The sequence below is a fragment of the Coturnix japonica genome, chromosome 5 (genome assembly GCF_001577835.2).
Source record: "Coturnix japonica isolate 7356 chromosome 5, Coturnix japonica 2.1, whole genome shotgun sequence".
Taxonomy (NCBI): Eukaryota; Metazoa; Chordata; class Aves; order Galliformes; family Phasianidae; genus Coturnix; species Coturnix japonica.
Window position 1 is genome coordinate 48,237,356 of NC_029520.1, and position 16,921 is coordinate 48,254,276.

The window sequence follows — 16,921 nt, forward strand, 5'->3', positions numbered from 1 at the left end:
CTGCCTCAGCCTGAGCACTCATCACCTTCCTCTGGTAGCAAGGAGTGCTCATGCACCACTGTCCTTAGGTGTGTCCCTAATAACACAGCAGGCAAAACTCTTGGCTTACAGGTGGTGTAAGAAGCATCTCTTTGAATACGGCGTCACAGAGCTTTACAGCTTTGTAATTCCAGTACCTTTAACAAAAAATCTGAAGCACTAACTTAAGTGGTTTAAAATTACCTCAGTTTTCATTTTAAGCCTATTGGAATGGCTTAAGGTGTAAGTATTTTTTCAGTTCATCCTCAGAACTAGAAACGTTCCTGTTTCTAATATCCAAAATGGAGGAGGTTACAATCACCATTCACTTGCAACCATAAACAAACAAAACCAGCCAGACAAAATCCAAAGCTATTCAAAAGTGAACACCTCCAACAGGTGGTTTGGATGGTTGTAGGAATTATCTTATTGTTCTGAGAAACTTAGTTTAGTCAGGTTTTCTTAATTATTAATACCTTAGTCCTCTGTCAGGTACAAACAGGGATGTCATAGGTTGTGGCATGAATTCCTTGTGAAAGCACTATGGAAAATGATTCAAGGAGGTGCCATGCTCTGCCCTGTAGAATGTAGTTTAAAGCTGATTATCAGAAATTATGCTGGTTGTGAGGTTAAAGCCTCTTTACAGAAATATGTCCATACTTACCTGTGGTCAATCCTGTAAGCACTTTAAACGCTTTACAGAGAAAATTAGTTTCTTAGAGGTGCTGACCTCTTATGCCATTGTAATTTTCCATTTAGATTTCCTGATAGAAGCTTTTGAATGCTCCCACAGACCAGACAGATAGGCTTCTTGCAGCATTCTTTTTGCTTTGGCTTTTATCTGGCTGAGTCAGAGTTCCTTAATTCTACTTTTTTGGTAACATTTTAAATGTTTCCATAGGGACGAGGGGAAATGCGTAGAGGGAATTTTGGAAATCTTTGATATGCTCCTGGCCATGACCTCGAGGTTCCGAGAGCTGAAACTGCAGCACAAGGAGTATCTGTGTGTCAAGGCAATGATCCTCCTCAATTCCAGTGAGTACACAATTGCCTCTGACACTCACCAAATTATACTTATTTCGACTGCGGCTGGGTAATCAGTGTCTAAAAATGACAGAAATATCAAATGAGATAAGGCAGAATTCAAAGGGAACGCTAAAAAGGGACTTCATGAAATCATAAGAGGGTTTTGCTCAAGAAACTTCTAAGCTATATTGTTTGGATTTAGGGTCTCTATCCTGCTCTAAAGAACTGCATGAATAAACCCAAATCTGAAAACCTGCTCACAAATTGGGGTTTGTGACCCAGGTGGTGGGTATGTCCTTTTCAAATCTAAACCCCAATGATCAGTCAGGAGTGCAGCTCAGAGTTCCATGGATCCTGGTCATGGATGATGCTGCTTCATGCCTATACAAGCCTGTTCTTTGCTCTAGTAACATTATTTAGTCAACTGAGTGGCAGTCAATTGTGCTGAAATATTTCTATTTAGTGATAAATAATTAGTAGAAGTGCTAGAAATAACTTAACAGTTCTGCAAGATGAATGTGAGGACGGCAAGCTTGCTTTGCAGCTTTCTACAGCCTATGGTAAAATCCTTCTATTCCCCAGGACGTTTTGTAAGGGCATAAGAAAAACAAGAAAAAACAACCGAAAACCATCTGTATGTAGAATAATGATACTGTTTACATCTATTGTTTTCAGATGAAGCTTCTGTGTAACTCTCAGCAAGGTTTCTGAAGGGGAATAGTCCAGCTGTTTTCTGACTTTGTTTGTAGAACAGAAGCCATTATTTCAACTGACAGCAAAACTCTTCCATTTATTTTTATTTAGCCAAAGGGGGAAAGAAATGCTCATTAGCCGTGGCTTTTCTTAAAAGCTTCACCTCTCAAAAAAACCCTTCTCCTCTCAAGGCTCTCCTTCCTTAGCAAGGTTTATCTGTTACTTCTGTTTTTCGGGGTGTTCTGGAGCTTTCTCCATCCATAAGCATCTTTGGGATTCTCTATCAAGAATACTAGCGAGAGTTTCCAGGCTTTCCTAGTGGCAGTTTCTTCTTTCTCCTCCCCACTCCCCTTTCTTCTGCTTTTGCTGACTTCTGAGGGGTCTCATGGTAGGCAGGTGCTGTCCTGTGGCACCATGGTGAGCTGTTGGGAGCCTACAGCGGTCAGTAAGAATAGCTGCTCTCCTCCTTCCCTTGGATTTACTTGGAGAAGAAAGGGGTTTCTTTTCAGCATGAACGAAACTAAAATGTATGGTGTAATGTGATTCAAAGGAAAAAGCCCTGGAGAATGGAGAACATGTCTGCTTCCCCACAGACAGAGAGCTCAGAGCTCAGTCTGACTGTGGAGTCTATGTTCAATGTGTTGTCTTGGGAGGATTTGGGAGAGTCAATCACTATGCAATCGATGCAGAAATCCAATTTGGATGAAGAAATACAAGCTGAAGCTTGGTGTGTTACATGCAGTGCTGTTTGCATTGTGTTGGGCTGTGTGAATGTGTGTCAGGAAATACAACTTTTCTTATCCTGTGAATTATTACATTGGAAGATGACCCATGGTCGTAGTTTTTTGTGCCTCACAAGCAGGATTTCTTTGTCTTCTCTGCTAGGCATGTTTCCCTTGTCAGCAGAAGAACCCGAAAGCAACAGGAAGCTGCACCACCTGCTCAATGTGGTCACAGATGCTCTGGTGTGGGTTATTGCAAAGAGTGGGATCCCTTCCCAGCAGCAAACAACTCGCCTGGCCAACCTGTTGATGCTGCTCTCCCATGTCAGACATGCAAGGTAAATCTTACAGGATGTGAGAGATATACCAGTTGTTTGTGTTTGCTTCTTAGAGTGACAGAGTCAGTCTAGAACTCCACAGTGCCCCTGAGGGATGCTCTTCATCTCTGTTTTGTAAGACTATCCTTCCTAGTATGGCTAAATAGGCAATGATCCCACACTCTGGCATAGTGATATGGTAGTGATACAACTGCAGAGATCTCAGTCAGCAAAGTGTCATCATAGCTGGCTGTATGACAGAAGAAAAGAGGATTCTTAAAGCCTGTAGTTATCTGCAAGATCTAACACTGGACATGCAGAGAGGAAGCCAACTGCTTGAAGTTAGCCACTATCATATGGTCTTCCCTCTCAGCCAGTTGGGAGACGTAGGTTGTTAATGTGGTGTGAATTCCCCTTTCATTTACAACTGCAGCACATGGGTCTCCCATGTCTATGGCACCAAAGAAGCTTTCTCTTTCATCTCAATAGGAGTGATACATCTGGATTATTTTCTGATGACAGTTTGGGTCAGAAAGCACAAATCTTGGTTCTCTAGATGGTAGATCACAGCCTGAGTGCATTAGGATGTTGTTACTGCTGTTAGCAGTAGGTGATCCCACAGACTGCAGCAGTTATGTCTCTTAACTCATAAAAAAGAAACTCCTGAAACCATGAGTGTTTTCCTTCTCTGTACTGTCAGACCTGCATCACTGACTTTATTTTCTCTGTTTTCCTTCGCAGTAACAAGGGCATGGAGCATCTGCTGAGCATGAAGTGCAAAAACGTGGTCCCAGTGTATGACCTGCTGCTGGAAATGTTGAACGCGCACACGCTCCGAGGGCAAAGAAAGTCCCCAGTCACACATCCTGACTTTGAACAAGTTTCACATTTCCAGGTCTGAACAGAACTACGGGGCTGCCCTGTAATGCAGGCTGTACCCAGCCTCCATTTACTGAAAGTTATGGGAGAAAACTAAGCTGCTGTGATGGGACTGCAGGAGCGTGACCTGGTGCGAGTCCTCATCTCTCCTAGATTTACTGTGGGATACCTTGGGAAAAGCTTGCGAGGCGCACACCTCTGTCTGTTTCTGACATTATAATAGCTGCACTTTTATAGTGCCTTCTGTGAGACTCTTAAAAGCACCTTATGAAATTAAGCCTCAGAACAGTCCTGCAAGACAGGGAATTATCGCCTCTCCTTTTTAAAAGCAACTGAGACAAAGAGATAAAGTGACCGGGTTGAGATGACAGAGGTCTGTGTCGGGGCCAGGGGTCAGGGCCTTGCTCTCTGTGTCCCAGCCCAATCCTTTTGAGCACTGACTAACTGATCTCCTTTCAGTGTGAGGCAGTATGAAATATACAGCAGCAGTGTTTGGGATGGATCTGCTTACCTGTGCGTGCTGGGCACTGGGGAATGCTGCTTTGCAGGTGATGTGCACAGTGTAAAGGAGTTTTCTTTGTTCTTAAATATGCAATGGCTGCGTGGGCCCTTGTTTGAGGGCCATTCTGAATAGCATCTTGGGCCAGTTCAGAGCCTCTTCAGAAATGTGAAACCAAGCTTACATTTGCGTTTTGTGAGCAAGTTCTTAACACCCATGTTATTACTTGTGTATAATTCCTCAGCGCTTTAAACCAGCACCAAACTGCCACCTTCTTTCAGTCAGTGCTGACCTTTGAAATGTGTTCTGTCTGTGGGATGCAGATGTTGTTTTATATATTTATTAACGATGTTGAATCTATTATAACGTTTAGGTACAAAAGGTTGCTCTGTGAACATTGTGTGCGTTCATATATGCTCTGCTAACCGGGGCTTGTGAGATCAGCGGGGAAACGCACTGCATTCCCTCCCGTTCTGACTGCCTGTGGGTCTGGGTCCTGCCCACCCCAACCTCACTGTAGAGGCAGGGGATGGGAGGCTGAGCAGAGCTGCTGCCCTCAGGTTTGCTGCTTGCTTGTTCTCCAAGTGTGTGACACCTGAAGCTGTTCCTTATTTTGTGCAGGATCCTTCAGAGGTTTGTTTCACAGGCGCGATGGCTCATTGGAGTTGAATGTCACTTGGGATGCAGGCTGAGGCCTCCCTGTAGTGCTGATTTCTGCATGTGTTTAAGACACCTTCTAAGGAAAATAATGCAGGGAAATATCACATCTGACCACCTCACCATTTGTTCCAGTCACTGCCAATATTGCATTTTGATGTGAGCTACGATTGCAGTTGCTATCAGTGGAGGCGTTTATAATACATGCATGTTCTTGGCATTGCAGGTGCGGTGACATTAAACTGGGACTACCCCCAAAAGTCCATTTTGAGCCTAAGTCTTTTGGATGAGGGACTTTGCGCCGTTCCCCCTTTGCATGCTTTGAGTTCCTTGCAGACCCTTCACCCTGGTGTTTTTTGAAGCCCGGGACAGTATTTTTATAGGAGGGGCATAAAGCACCATCAGAGAGTTGCACAAATTTCTTGTCTTGATTTTGATCTTGTACTATACGGGATGCTGCTGCTGCCTGGGTTTTTACTGGCTACCTTTCTATTGTTTTTAAGAGCTGTAATATAGCAGCGCCCTTCTCACCTATCTCATATTTACTACAAAAAGAAGAAAACAAAAAGGGAAAAAAAAAGTAAGTTCAGTTCTTGAATTCATTGGCTCCTTACTCATCTGGAGGGAAGTTTTGCTGTCAAATCACATCCTTGGGTGCCATCACCTCCCGGCCTCCCCACGATGTAGTTCTGTTCCTCTGGTTTTCCTTCTCCTGTGTGTTTGTTTTGTTTAATACAGCTTGTTTTCAAAGAAACACCAAAGTGCTATTTTTTGTTCTGCTATAAAAGCGTCGAGTTGATGTGCACTCCTGAAGCAAATGGCTGGGAAACTGGGGAGAAGAGGGTGTCAGTTGTACAGTAAACGTCTGGATGTCAGTTTGCTCTGGGTTGATAGACGGGCGGTGCTGCAGAGTTGTGCCATGCTGTGATTCCCACACTGTTTCTAAATGGGAATGGGGGATATAATTAAAGCAGATTGTGTTTTGTTATGTCGTTTCATTAAAAGCTATTGGCAGTGTTTTAAAACGGGCGGAACCCAATAGCTCTCACGTCTGTGGATTAATGTGACGGTTCGTGTGTGGGCAAAGAGAAAGGTGTATGTCTCTAGTATGGCACAGATGATGAACAAGGACCTTGTGATAAGGCAATGAGCAAGGGTACGTTGTCTCCCAGGTAAGATATTGGGGTAACTGTGGGTCTGTATCCCACAGATCTTCTCATGTACTGCAGCCCAGGTGAGGAGAACATCCGTGTCCACCCCAGGCCTGAGCAGAGCGGTCGGTGCTTTTCAGCTCCTATATGGGGAGCATCTCCATGTCCAGCAGGAAAGAACTGAGGAGCTGCAGAGGCCCATCAGGAGGTGAGAATGTGGCTGCACTGCAGCATCCCTTCCCTGCTGCACATCAGCGTCTGCCACAGAGTGGGACTGGGCCAGAGGAGGCTGTTTCTGCCTGGACTGTGCTGTGGTTCTGGGAGCTGAGATGAGGGTGTCATGTATGATTCATTTCCAGCAATGCTACACCTATTCCAGAGCTCTGTGTTCTTGCAAATTACATTTGGTGCTTCCTGAGGGGAGAAGATGAGTGGGAAAATCCTTCCCTGAGACAAAGCCTGATTGGGTGCTCCTATGAAATGTGCAGGAAAGCAAGACGGATCGCACATACTGTCTGTGTCAATATGGGTAGTGCCATAATATCTAGGGAACCTGCTTGAGATGGAGGTTGGACAAGATGCTCTCCAGAGATCCCTTCCAAGCCCTCCAATTCTGTGACTTTTCAGTTAACTCCTTCCTGATTGAATGCAACACGGGGAACATTGTAACGAATGGAGAGCTTCCTTCTCACTGCTGGAAGTTTTTGTTTTCCATTTGATGGCATGTTGAGAATCAAAGACATCTGCTGTGTTTGCACCATTAGAGTGGTTTAAAGAGCTCCTAGAAATGCAGTGAGTCCTTGGAAAGGTGCCTCTTTATCCTTTTAAACTGTTACCAGTGGTCAGCTTTATCTAAGGTAAGAGTTATAGTTTTGTTTGGACGTCACTAGAGAATATATAACTTAGACTTGCTGAAAGATGATGCCAAATATGTGGGTACAAACAGACACAAAGGATTCAAAGGGCAGCTCAGCCCGAGCACAATGATGTTGCTGATGGCTGCAGGTTTGATGGGGTTCTTTAGAGGCACAGCACCGCTTTACTGTGGGATATTCCTGGCAGCTTTGGGTCCCAACTATAAAGAAAGCAAGGATGAGATTTTTCCTTTGAGCTAGACACAAATGGCTTCTAAAAGCAGGGCCAGAGCCTGCTTTTGTGTGTCCAACGTTGTTCTTTCTTGCCTGAGTGATAGAAAATAGCTGCACTCTGATGAAACAGTGTGCTTTCTCCTTTTCTTAGCCTGTGCTTTATCCGTTCATATATTGAAAATGTTGTGTTCATTATGGAGTCTATTTTGATCTTAGCACTGAGAGCTGATGGTAGAGAAGGAGGCAACTCTCTCCCTTTCCTGTCCTTTCCCATGAAGATAAAAAACTGCCCATGGCAAACAAGTTGCTCATACCTTGGCAGCTGATGTTTAAAGCAAGGTATGGATGTGCATGGCTTCATTTGAGACGCCTTAAACCGAGTACAGTCTGATGTCCTGTCACAGCAATTACTGGTTTTTAAGGTTGAATTTTGATCTTCTGGCCAGTTCCCTGGATGGCAGAATAGATTGTAACAGCTGACCTTGGCTGCTGTAAGCCAGCACAGCTATGGACAGGAGTCAGGGATGTGCCTTGGCTGTTGTCACCATTCTTCTAAGAAGAAAGAGTTGGACATTATTATTTATGTCCTGCAAGATTTTAACTTGGCAAAGTTAAGGATGTGGTTGTATATTGTGCTGATACTAAGGCTAGCTTTGTAAATGAGAGTAAGGAAAGCAAGTGGATTGCTATAATGTATTGTTATTATTTTTAGTGTTTTACTACTGAAGTGTTGAGTTAAAAGGCAGGGTATGTTTCATAGCCAAGGCTTCATTTTATTGATGATCTGGATATTTTAGAACCATTGTTCCCTTCTTTGAGCACAGAGGTCACCTACGCTAACGCATTGTTGAGTGTTAGTGATTTCTATTTAAGTGCATTAAAAGCAGACTGCGATGGTATAAAATGCCAGCTTCTGCTGATAAGCAAATCCTCCTTTACTCATCACAGCGTTGTGTAGTGAAGCGATACAGTACCCATGAACAGTTCTTTCTGGACATTTCTTATGTCTATTGTCCATAGTTTTCTGAGTCCTGCTTCCTATGTGGTATTAGCTTCAGTAGTTTATCCTCACTGCAAGTCTGGAGTGGAAACAAACAGCGTTAGGAGTGAAGTTGGCACCTTTTGTTTTATGTATGTGGCATGGATGGGAAAAACAAGCCAACCAACCTCCTTCCTGTCTCTTGGCTATTTAGTTCTGTGAATTTAAAGTATTTTTCCAGTGATGCATGCATTGTACAGTTGTAGACGTTTGTGGCTGAATAAACAGGTATCACGAAACCTAAATATGTGGGTTTTTGCTCATTTCTTTCTTGTAGCTGATCTCAGCCTGCTTTCTGGAGCCTATGAGGTGTGGAATCGTGGTGTCTCTGGGTAAGTGAGTGTCTCATCCTTACCTTCACAGTCACCTTGTATTCTGTAGGTGGATTTGTCAGGTATGGGAGTTCTTAGGAAGTTTCACAGCTCCAAGTGACTCCATAGGTTTCGGGGATGGGCAAATTTAATGGCAAGGGTGCCAACCTGTAACAGTTCTGAAAGCAGAAAATGGAGGACTGTTTGTTTGCTGTCCAATTATGGGGAGGAGTTGGGCTAGAAGCCTCTAAGGGTCCCTTCTGACTCAAATGATTCCATGGTTTGAGAAGGTGAGAAGGAGGAGAAGTACAGCTGAAATCTGCTGGATCTCACCTCCCTCACAAGGATGGCTGCAACCCACAACCAGCTGGAGGCGTTTCACTCCTTCATACAGTGCCCATGCACTGCTGTGCATGTGCACACTTTGCTCTCCCTATTGCTTCTGTCCTCTTTCTCTCCCCCCTCCTCCCCCTTCACTGCTAAGAACTCAGTGCTGAGTGCCTGAGTGAGAGGATGACAGCAGGAGATGGGTGGAGATGTATCATACTTGCTTGAAGCAGACATTCAAGTCAGCCATACTGTAGTATGGTGGCTATAATCAAACAGAGGTAAAACTATTTAAAATAGGGCTGGGGGAAAAAAACATTTAATTTCCCAGAATTTATCTTTTTTTGCTACATTTGGAGATAATTTCATAAAAGCTCCTCATATTATACATTACATCAGCTCAACAATTTGATATAACTGTATATAATAAGGAAATTGCAGGCTATGAAATTTTCCTTCGACCTTTTAGCATTGTTCCAATTTCTTCCCTTGCTTAAGTTGCTTAATGGCAGCAGAACTGAATATCATGTCAGCAAGTGACTATTAGTTCTCGGCAGAAAGGTTTGCATGGGCATTTGTGACAACCTGGCAATGAAATAATGGTGAGAGTTGGCTGACTTCTGCAGGGCCAGAAACTTAAATGAGCTCCATCTGAAAGTAATTGCTTTCAAAATACAAAATGATGATAGCGGAGGAAGTGGAGGAAGGAGAGGTGGGGGAGGAAGGGCCCATTCTCTACCTCGTGGTACTACAGAGCTGTGAAACTCAAATAGATTCCAGTCTGGGATTCTTCCTCTCTTGCCCTGCTGTGGTAATACAGCTTTTGTCACCGCTGTATGAGCATGCAAATACGTGGACTGATCAGGGTGTAGAAGGGTCAGCACTGCTGGCACACACCGTAGGTTGCCCCCACACCACACACACCACTACGCCCTGCAGACAGTGGCAGAGTTTTAATGAGAACTCAAACTGTACAAAGGTAAAGCAATGGTGAAGCTGACTGTACACAATGTTTCTCAAGCCATTGCCTACACTGTAAATTTCATATTTAAGGTGGAGAATCTTACAGCAAGTTTTTATATATATATATAAAAAAAAAAAAAAAAAAAGAAAAAAAGCACAATTCTCTGCCAAGATCCTGTACACTATTCAGCAGGTTAAAAACTGAAAAAAAAAAACCCACTTTCATTAAAAAAGTCATTACAGTATTTGCATACATCAGGGATAGTCATCTACACAATCGTGTTCATCTAGAAAACCTGTGCATTTAGAAACCATTTCCGTGCACTGCAACAATTCCGTATTTCAAAAGTGGTACAAAAAGACAACACAGCAGTCCTAACCACTAGGAAATTACATGTAAAACAAAACAAATGCGCATCCTTTTATTGAACGTGTCAGATGAATAAAAAACATAGTAACAAAGACTGGGAAAGATGCAGATTTCTGTTTCTGCCCAGTGATCGCAGCTTCCAAAAGGTAACAGTAATGTGAATTGTGTGCAGTGATTGTTTGGGGCAAAATGCCTCTTCAACTGCTCATTCATCGCGCCGACCCGAGACCGACTGCTGTGATTGAGATTACTGTGAAGTAGTTTCTGCATCTAATAACTCAGCATTTGATCACCTTGCAAGCTTAAGTGCACTGCAGCTACAAAACAGTGTTCTATTGCATCAAAGTATAAAGTGTGTTGCTTACAGTTTAAAAATCTATAGAAAAAGTTCATTTTCCCGTACAAAAATGCTGAAACTTCCTCAAGATATACACTTTGAGATGTGAAATTTAACACGTTCCCATCCACCAGAGAATGCTAAAACGTGAGGCGTTATTCAGCTGCAGCACAGGCTTGGGCAGGGGTATGTGGGGTGGGAAGGTGCTGCAGTGGTTTGTTTAGGGAACTAACACAGCATACAAGTTTCTGTATTTAACTACGTGATATCACCGTTTCATTGAAGCAGCATAAAAATAAGCACCGCAAAGAGTGTGTTTTGGTATAACTGAAGATCCCTGGGCTTCTTCCTATGTCGGTGGAGGCCCATCGGTGTATCGCAGCATAAGATAGAAAGAACGGGCAAAGTTGTTTGCCTGGGTGCAGCTGTAGTCTTCCTCAGAAGATGGAATCATGCACGCCAGAAGTAGAAGCAGTAGAAAGAACAACTGTAGGGGTAAAGCTGCTCGTAACACACGGTAAAAGAAGGAGGGGGACCGAGGGACCACGTGAGTCGGCTGTGTGTGGCTTTCAGCTCTGAAAAGAAGACACACACACACACAAACACACACAGAAACAGCACTTCAGAGTTTGAATTAAGAAGTTATTTTAACTGCACCTCAGGGGTTCATACCCTGTACCTTCCACTGCACAAGAGCGCTTTAACTGTAACATCAATGCATGCAAGACTGCTCTGGAGAAAGCCAGCTGTTAGATTAGCTTTATATTTCTTCTTTATAGATCATTTTTTTCCTTTACAGCCTGTTTTCACTAAGTGCCTCTAAGGTGCAAGTTGCTTTGTACAAGTATGGTGGTGACTTACTTAAAACTCAGACATTCCCCCACGTGGCTCAAAAAGATCTTCTCAAGAGGGAAGACAAGCTCAGATTGCACAGCAGTGCAGAAACTGAGAAGCTCCATCTATATGTTAGCTTACTTAAGCCGCTAACAGCCACTAACAGCCGCCTTACCACTCCTGTTGATACAAATTCATACCTTGTGTTGCTGTTTTTTCTGCCATCTGAAGTTCTCCTTATTGTGATCTGTTGAGAGAAACAGGATCAATTATCCAGGATTCAGAAACTATAGCAATATAGCAAGGGATTTCTTTCTTAAAAGAAGGCAGCTGTAGGCCTCCAGTCCTGCTGTAAGTTCTGTAATAATGCATGTGCATCTAAAAGGTGACATGATTTCATCTGAGGAACCTTCAAGCAAATCACACCCAAATAAGCTTCATGCTGATAGTGAAATAGCTTAAATAAACACATAAATAAAAAATACTAGCCTTCTTCACAGGAGGGCTGGATTTCACTGCAACTGGATGATAGACTTCTGAGTCCAAGTCATCTGGAACTGGCAGGAATACTCTGCTATCCTAAAAGGTAACAACACATCCCTCTTTAAAATGCATCATCAGAATTCAAAACCAATGGAGATCACAATCATCTTCCATTGTTTCTCTACAGGTGCACAGTTACTTTAGCTGTGCAAAACCAACAGTAATTGAAGCTCTGGTTCTCTAGCGTAACAAAATGTTATCTGCTATGCATAACCAGAAGGAACTACTAAGGAACAAGTACGTGCAGGTATTAACTTGAAAACATCTCCATCTAATAGTTCTCACTGATCAGCTTATTTCTGCAGACTACTGAACTTCTGTGTGTTCATTACACACTCCGAGCCTGATACGTGGTATGGCTCAAAGATCAATTAGGTTAGAAGGGACCTCAGAAAGCTGATCAAGTTGAATCTCTTGCTCAGAGCAGGGTCAGCCATGAGATCAGAGCAGGTTATTAAAAGCTTTCTCCTGTTCGCTTTGAAACCCATCAAGGATGGAAACTACACAACCTCACAGGGCCATCTATTTCAGTAACCAACTAGCCTTGTGGTGCTAAAATTTTTCCTTACATTGAGACTGCTCTTAGCTTCTGAAGGTAAAATTACTGAGAAGTATTTATAAAAGACTGAATTGAAACTAATGCTATTATTCATAAATAAAAAAGACTCCTGAGCAAGTATTCAAGCTGACTCACCAGACTTCCTTGTACTGTTTTCAAGTCATGTGAAACTTGCTCAATAAGCTGTTTCAGTTTCTTTCCAATCACATGGACCTTCTCATCAGCTTCAATGTAATCTTCGCCATCAGATTTAAGCAGCAGGTAAGCAGAGAGCTCTTGAAGACTGTTTACTTTAAGCTGCTGTTCCAGCAGCTCTTTCTCCAGTTGCTTAAAAGAAAGAAAAACAAGAAAGAAACAAAAAAAAAAGCACAACAAGCTGTTATTTCCATCTTGGTGGATGCTTCAATAAGCAGATGAGCTTCAGAAAGCTTTAAAGAACAACTCAATCTGCCTGTCCAGCCCCAGTATATGGGAACTGCTGTTACAGCTACACATGAAATTGCCATTCTTTTTGTGGCGAGAGCTATTGATTTACTGGAAGAAGCGAGGTGCTATAGTCTCTACTTACCATTAACTTTTTCTGGCTTTCCAGTACTGTATGGGGGTCAGCATTTGGATCTGTGATTTGTGCCTCATTCCTTCGGCCTTCAGCACTTGCTAACCACAGGATCAGTTCTTGGCTCTGATCATGGAAGTCCTAGAAGAAGAAGTGAGGGGTTTGCAAAGAAGAGAAATAAGATATTTTTGCAGCATTTCCAAAACATGAGACCCAGCCCCGATGAGAAAGAGCTGACAATTAATTAACAATCACGGAGGTTTCAGTTAAACGAGTACATTCATGAGATAAAAAAAGTATTATCCAGTTTGAAGATATTTTTGCCAAACCCTTCAAACCCAACCAAGTCAAATTTATCACAAAAAGAAACAGGTGTTCCATATTGAGAGCAACCATTCGGCAAACAAGTAGGAGTCTGCCCCTCTGTCTCCCCATATCTATCCCACAGTAACATCCTCCAGAAGACTTTCCCATATTAGCTACATGTTGTATGCACCTGGCACTGCAGTAGGGCTTGCCGTAAACCTTTCCTCCAGTTGTCCAATGCATGAGTGGCTTTCTCCCAACGCAAGTTCACCTTCCGTAGCCTGTTCTGAAGCTCTTTGAACTCTGTGCTATCCGCTTTCTGGAATTCTTTGCTGCTCAGGTTAACTGAAAGCACCACCGCCTTGTAGTTATCAAATGCTTTAAGTATGTCCTGGTAGGAAAAGAGGATTAGGAGCTTCTAAGAACGATGAAAACTTATTTGCCATAAGATATCCCCACCAAAAAATAAATATATACAGGTATTGGAGAAAACTATTTAACATATTCCTTAACAGTGTCTGAAAAGGTACCAGACTCAAAGCATGTGCTCTTTTTTATTTTCTTCATTTCAAAGAAAAACAAGGTGCTTGGGCCTGTTCCATCAGTCACAAGCATTACGTCCTAATCCCCTTCTGCCCTTCCTTCCTCAGTGCTTAGCATTTCTGTATCTTTTTTGACATTTGTTCAAATACTCTCATAGGTCATCGCATGATATTTCTTCTTGATTTATAGAGGTTTAGCCACCCTCAGAATCCTCAAAATAATAATGAAAAGGACAGCTGGAGGTTTTTAGTCCATCCTCCTGTTCAAAGGAGGGGCAACATCAAACTCGGAGCATGCTGCTCAGGGCCTCATCCAGTCTAAATCAGAGTATCTCACAGGATGGAGGCCCCTGGTCCTACATCAGCTCACTGCTGTTGTGAAGAGTTCTCTCTTTTCTCAAGTCAGAGTTTTTGTCAGCCCCTTTCTGACTTGTCAAGGTCTCGCTGAATGGCCACCCCACCTGCCTTCCTCCTCTCCCTTAAAATTGTAGGGGGAAATAAAGGCAGTTGTACAGTACAAAAATGACTTGGCAAATTCCACATTATGTTCACATAGACCTCACTTTTTTTTTTTTCTTCTATTAATAACGCCAAACAATGTCTTGGACCCTCAAAAGGTTTACAGTTTCCATCAAGGATAATCAGTCTTTTTCATGTTGTGAGCTCTTGCAGTATAAAAGTAAGAGCTGCAGGATGAGTGCTGCACTTAATACAGCTCTGACTGAGATTCTGTTACAAAGACTAGTCAGAAAAGCAATCTATGTATTCTGTATCTATATATTCCGAAGATCTGCAGCCCACTTGCTGAAAACCACTGATCAGCCACATTTTGCCCAACAAAGAATCCTATATCCCTCCAAGCAGCAATGTTTCCTTCAGTATCAGACAATACAAACAGCCCAACATAGAAATCTAAATACCAGTAAGCCAGTCCTCAGCCAGACTGGTTTTATCCTTATCCAGGGCCACTGGGATGTCCTGATACCTCATAAATTTCACGGTCTTACACATGTATGCTGGCTCTTGTAGGGACTAGAAGACAAGCTGTCTACAAAAGGGATTTACAGCCATCTGGACTCCTCTTCAGCAAATGCACAGGAGAAAAGCAGAAGTGAAACTGTGCTCTTCAAAGGGAACAGGCACCCAACTCCAGCCTGACAAAAGGCACTTGCTGCCATATGCAAGGCATCACTTCAACCTTTCCTTGCACTTGGTGCCTGAGCCAGGTTGGCACAGAGAAGCAGGGCTCAACCTGAGGCATTTTGTTACCTAAGACTGCTGAACCTAACATTCAAATGTACCCTGGCAACCTGCCGGTTCAACCTGCAGACCTTATTTAGTCCCACTAAATTTATGGAAGCTGAGAGTCACAGCAGGCAACACAACATGACTGCAGAGGTTGACAAATGTTCACAGTAATGTGTCTCTAACCGTTGTATTAATTACTCAGCTAAAAATTAGCAGAGACTGACTAATGAGCTTACTTTGTTTCTTGGTTTCAACACGCTGCTGAAATGACCAGTCTACATTTGCTGACTGAAAAACACAACCCCACATTTTGAAATGTTGTATCTTCCAACTGCCCAGTTCTTGCTAAAACAAAAACACTGTTCACAGCTAAGATCTTCTGCAAATAAAGTGCTGCTAAATAAAGAGAGCTTCAGGGCAAATCTTGCACAGTCACCCTGTTGGAGCTACAAAGAAACAAAACAAGACAAAAACACGAGCTACCTCAACCAGCTGCAAAGTCTTGGCTGATTTTTTATTTATTTTTTAAATTTAATTAATTTATAATGCCTTTCTGGTTTGCACTGAGGGGGACTGGCACAGAACAGAGAACAGTGCCAGCACCACTCTTCAGAATACCCAACCTCCTCAGGACAAGGTCAGATGCATGGCAGCTGGAGAGTCTAAACCTTCATTTTTTAATCTTTTCTCTGTATTTTTCCTATTTCTAACACAAAAAGGCCTAAAGGGAAATGTTTGGGGTCGAATGCTTTTGTTTAGAGAGAATAAATTGTCTTGGTAAGAGAACAGAAAAGAAGAGGCTTTTATTTACACCTGGCTGGCAGCAAATTTCTTCAGAAGGTGCCACCTTGCTTAACTAGCCTTGTCAGTCCTCCCAGCCAACACAGCTTAGCTCCTCTGTGCCATTCACACACTGTTATTAGCACTGGTGCTGCTGACATACCCTAGGAGCACAAGAGGTAACAATAAAGTGCATCAGCATCTCGAAACCCCACTTCTCAGCGTGCTATAACTTACTTTCAATTTCTTGACCCTTTGTTCCATCGCCTGCATGCTAGTTGGAGGTTTTGCTTTTCGCAGTTCTTCCAGCTCCTCCTCAGTTTTATCAAGCCAAGCAGAGACGTCGCTGAGATCAGAGTTCACCTGCTGCCACTGCTGCAAGTGCTGCTTTATCCTAAGTTTATTTCTGAGGTCTTGAGCTTGGATGAGCTCCCACCTATCAATAATGCCTGCGAGTGACAGAACAACAAACACTTACATGAACATTCCATAAAACTGATGGGTTTTCAGAAGTAAATTACTCTCCCAGTCTACCTAGGGTCAAATAACTGCTGCCATGTACTACTTCACTTTTTCTTTCTTGAGATAACAGTCTAACTTTGCCTGCTACTGGGCAAGTTACCCACCATAATGCTATAGAATTTTTATTGCATTACTTCAAGACTGTTTTAATTCAGCTGGAAGCTTAGGACAAGTACAAGGAGATGGAAATCAGTGAACGCCATTGTAAACTGATAGACATGACAATGGGACAAAGTATGATGCAGCAGTTTGGACTTGGGTTTATATTTCACCAGTTCATGGCTAAAGGAGATGGAGATAGCACTTGTGCTATCCCTAGCACTGTTTCTGGAAGCCCTTGTCAGAGGGTGTCCAATCCACCCCACATATGAAACACGGTCTATTTCTCATATCTGAAGCATGAGTTTAGCAACCTGCAGCACATAGCTGCATTCTTCTTTTTACCACTTAATTTGCTTTTACAATTGCAGTACAGACATGATCTTATTACCGACTCAAGAACCTGAAACCAGGAACGGGGTCCAGAAAGGTTAAGAGAAGCATCTCACTGGCCTATTTAAGGACCGCAGCAAACACAGTGAAGAACAAAGTACACTCCCATTTAAATAAAGTACACTTCGCCAAAACATTTATT

At 42.8% G+C, this 16,921-nt stretch overlaps 2 protein-coding genes across 11 annotated transcripts in view; one reads left to right on the forward strand and one right to left on the reverse strand.

Moving 5' to 3' along the window:
• Positions 1 to 8,334, forward strand: part of ESR2 (estrogen receptor 2) — a 75,765-nt gene extending 67,431 nt beyond the window's left edge. For 6 of the 7 annotated variants that reach the window (XM_032444792.1, XM_015865467.2, XM_032444794.1 and 3 more), the window contains 3 exons: positions 920 to 1,053; positions 2,623 to 2,797; positions 3,518 to 8,334. In XM_032444792.1, the coding sequence (XP_032300683.1) occupies positions 920 to 1,053; positions 2,623 to 2,797; positions 3,518 to 3,677 (469 nt within the window). In that variant the 3' untranslated portion in view covers positions 3,678 to 8,334. The remainder of the gene's footprint in view (positions 1 to 919; positions 1,054 to 2,622; positions 2,798 to 3,517) is intronic. The other variant, XM_015865468.1, reaches the window with a different exon arrangement.
• Positions 8,335 to 9,661: 1,327 nt separating this feature from the next.
• The window catches only part of SYNE2 (spectrin repeat containing nuclear envelope protein 2), a 156,243-nt gene continuing 148,983 nt past the window's right edge, over positions 9,662 to 16,921 (reverse strand). For 3 of the 4 annotated variants that reach the window (XM_015865456.2, XM_015865457.2, XM_015865454.2), the window contains 7 exons: positions 16,003 to 16,214; positions 13,386 to 13,586; positions 12,902 to 13,030; positions 12,469 to 12,660; positions 11,721 to 11,810; positions 11,432 to 11,478; positions 9,662 to 10,972 (listed from right to left, as the gene is read on the reverse strand). In XM_015865456.2, coding sequence (XP_015720942.1) covers positions 10,747 to 10,972; positions 11,432 to 11,478; positions 11,721 to 11,810; positions 12,469 to 12,660; positions 12,902 to 13,030; positions 13,386 to 13,586; positions 16,003 to 16,214 — 1,097 coding nt within the window. In that variant the 3' untranslated portion in view covers positions 9,662 to 10,746. Of the gene's footprint in view, positions 10,973 to 11,431; positions 11,479 to 11,720; positions 11,811 to 12,468; positions 12,661 to 12,901; positions 13,031 to 13,385; positions 13,587 to 15,763; positions 15,930 to 16,002; positions 16,215 to 16,921 lie in introns of those variants that run through there. The other variant, XM_015865458.2, reaches the window with a different exon arrangement.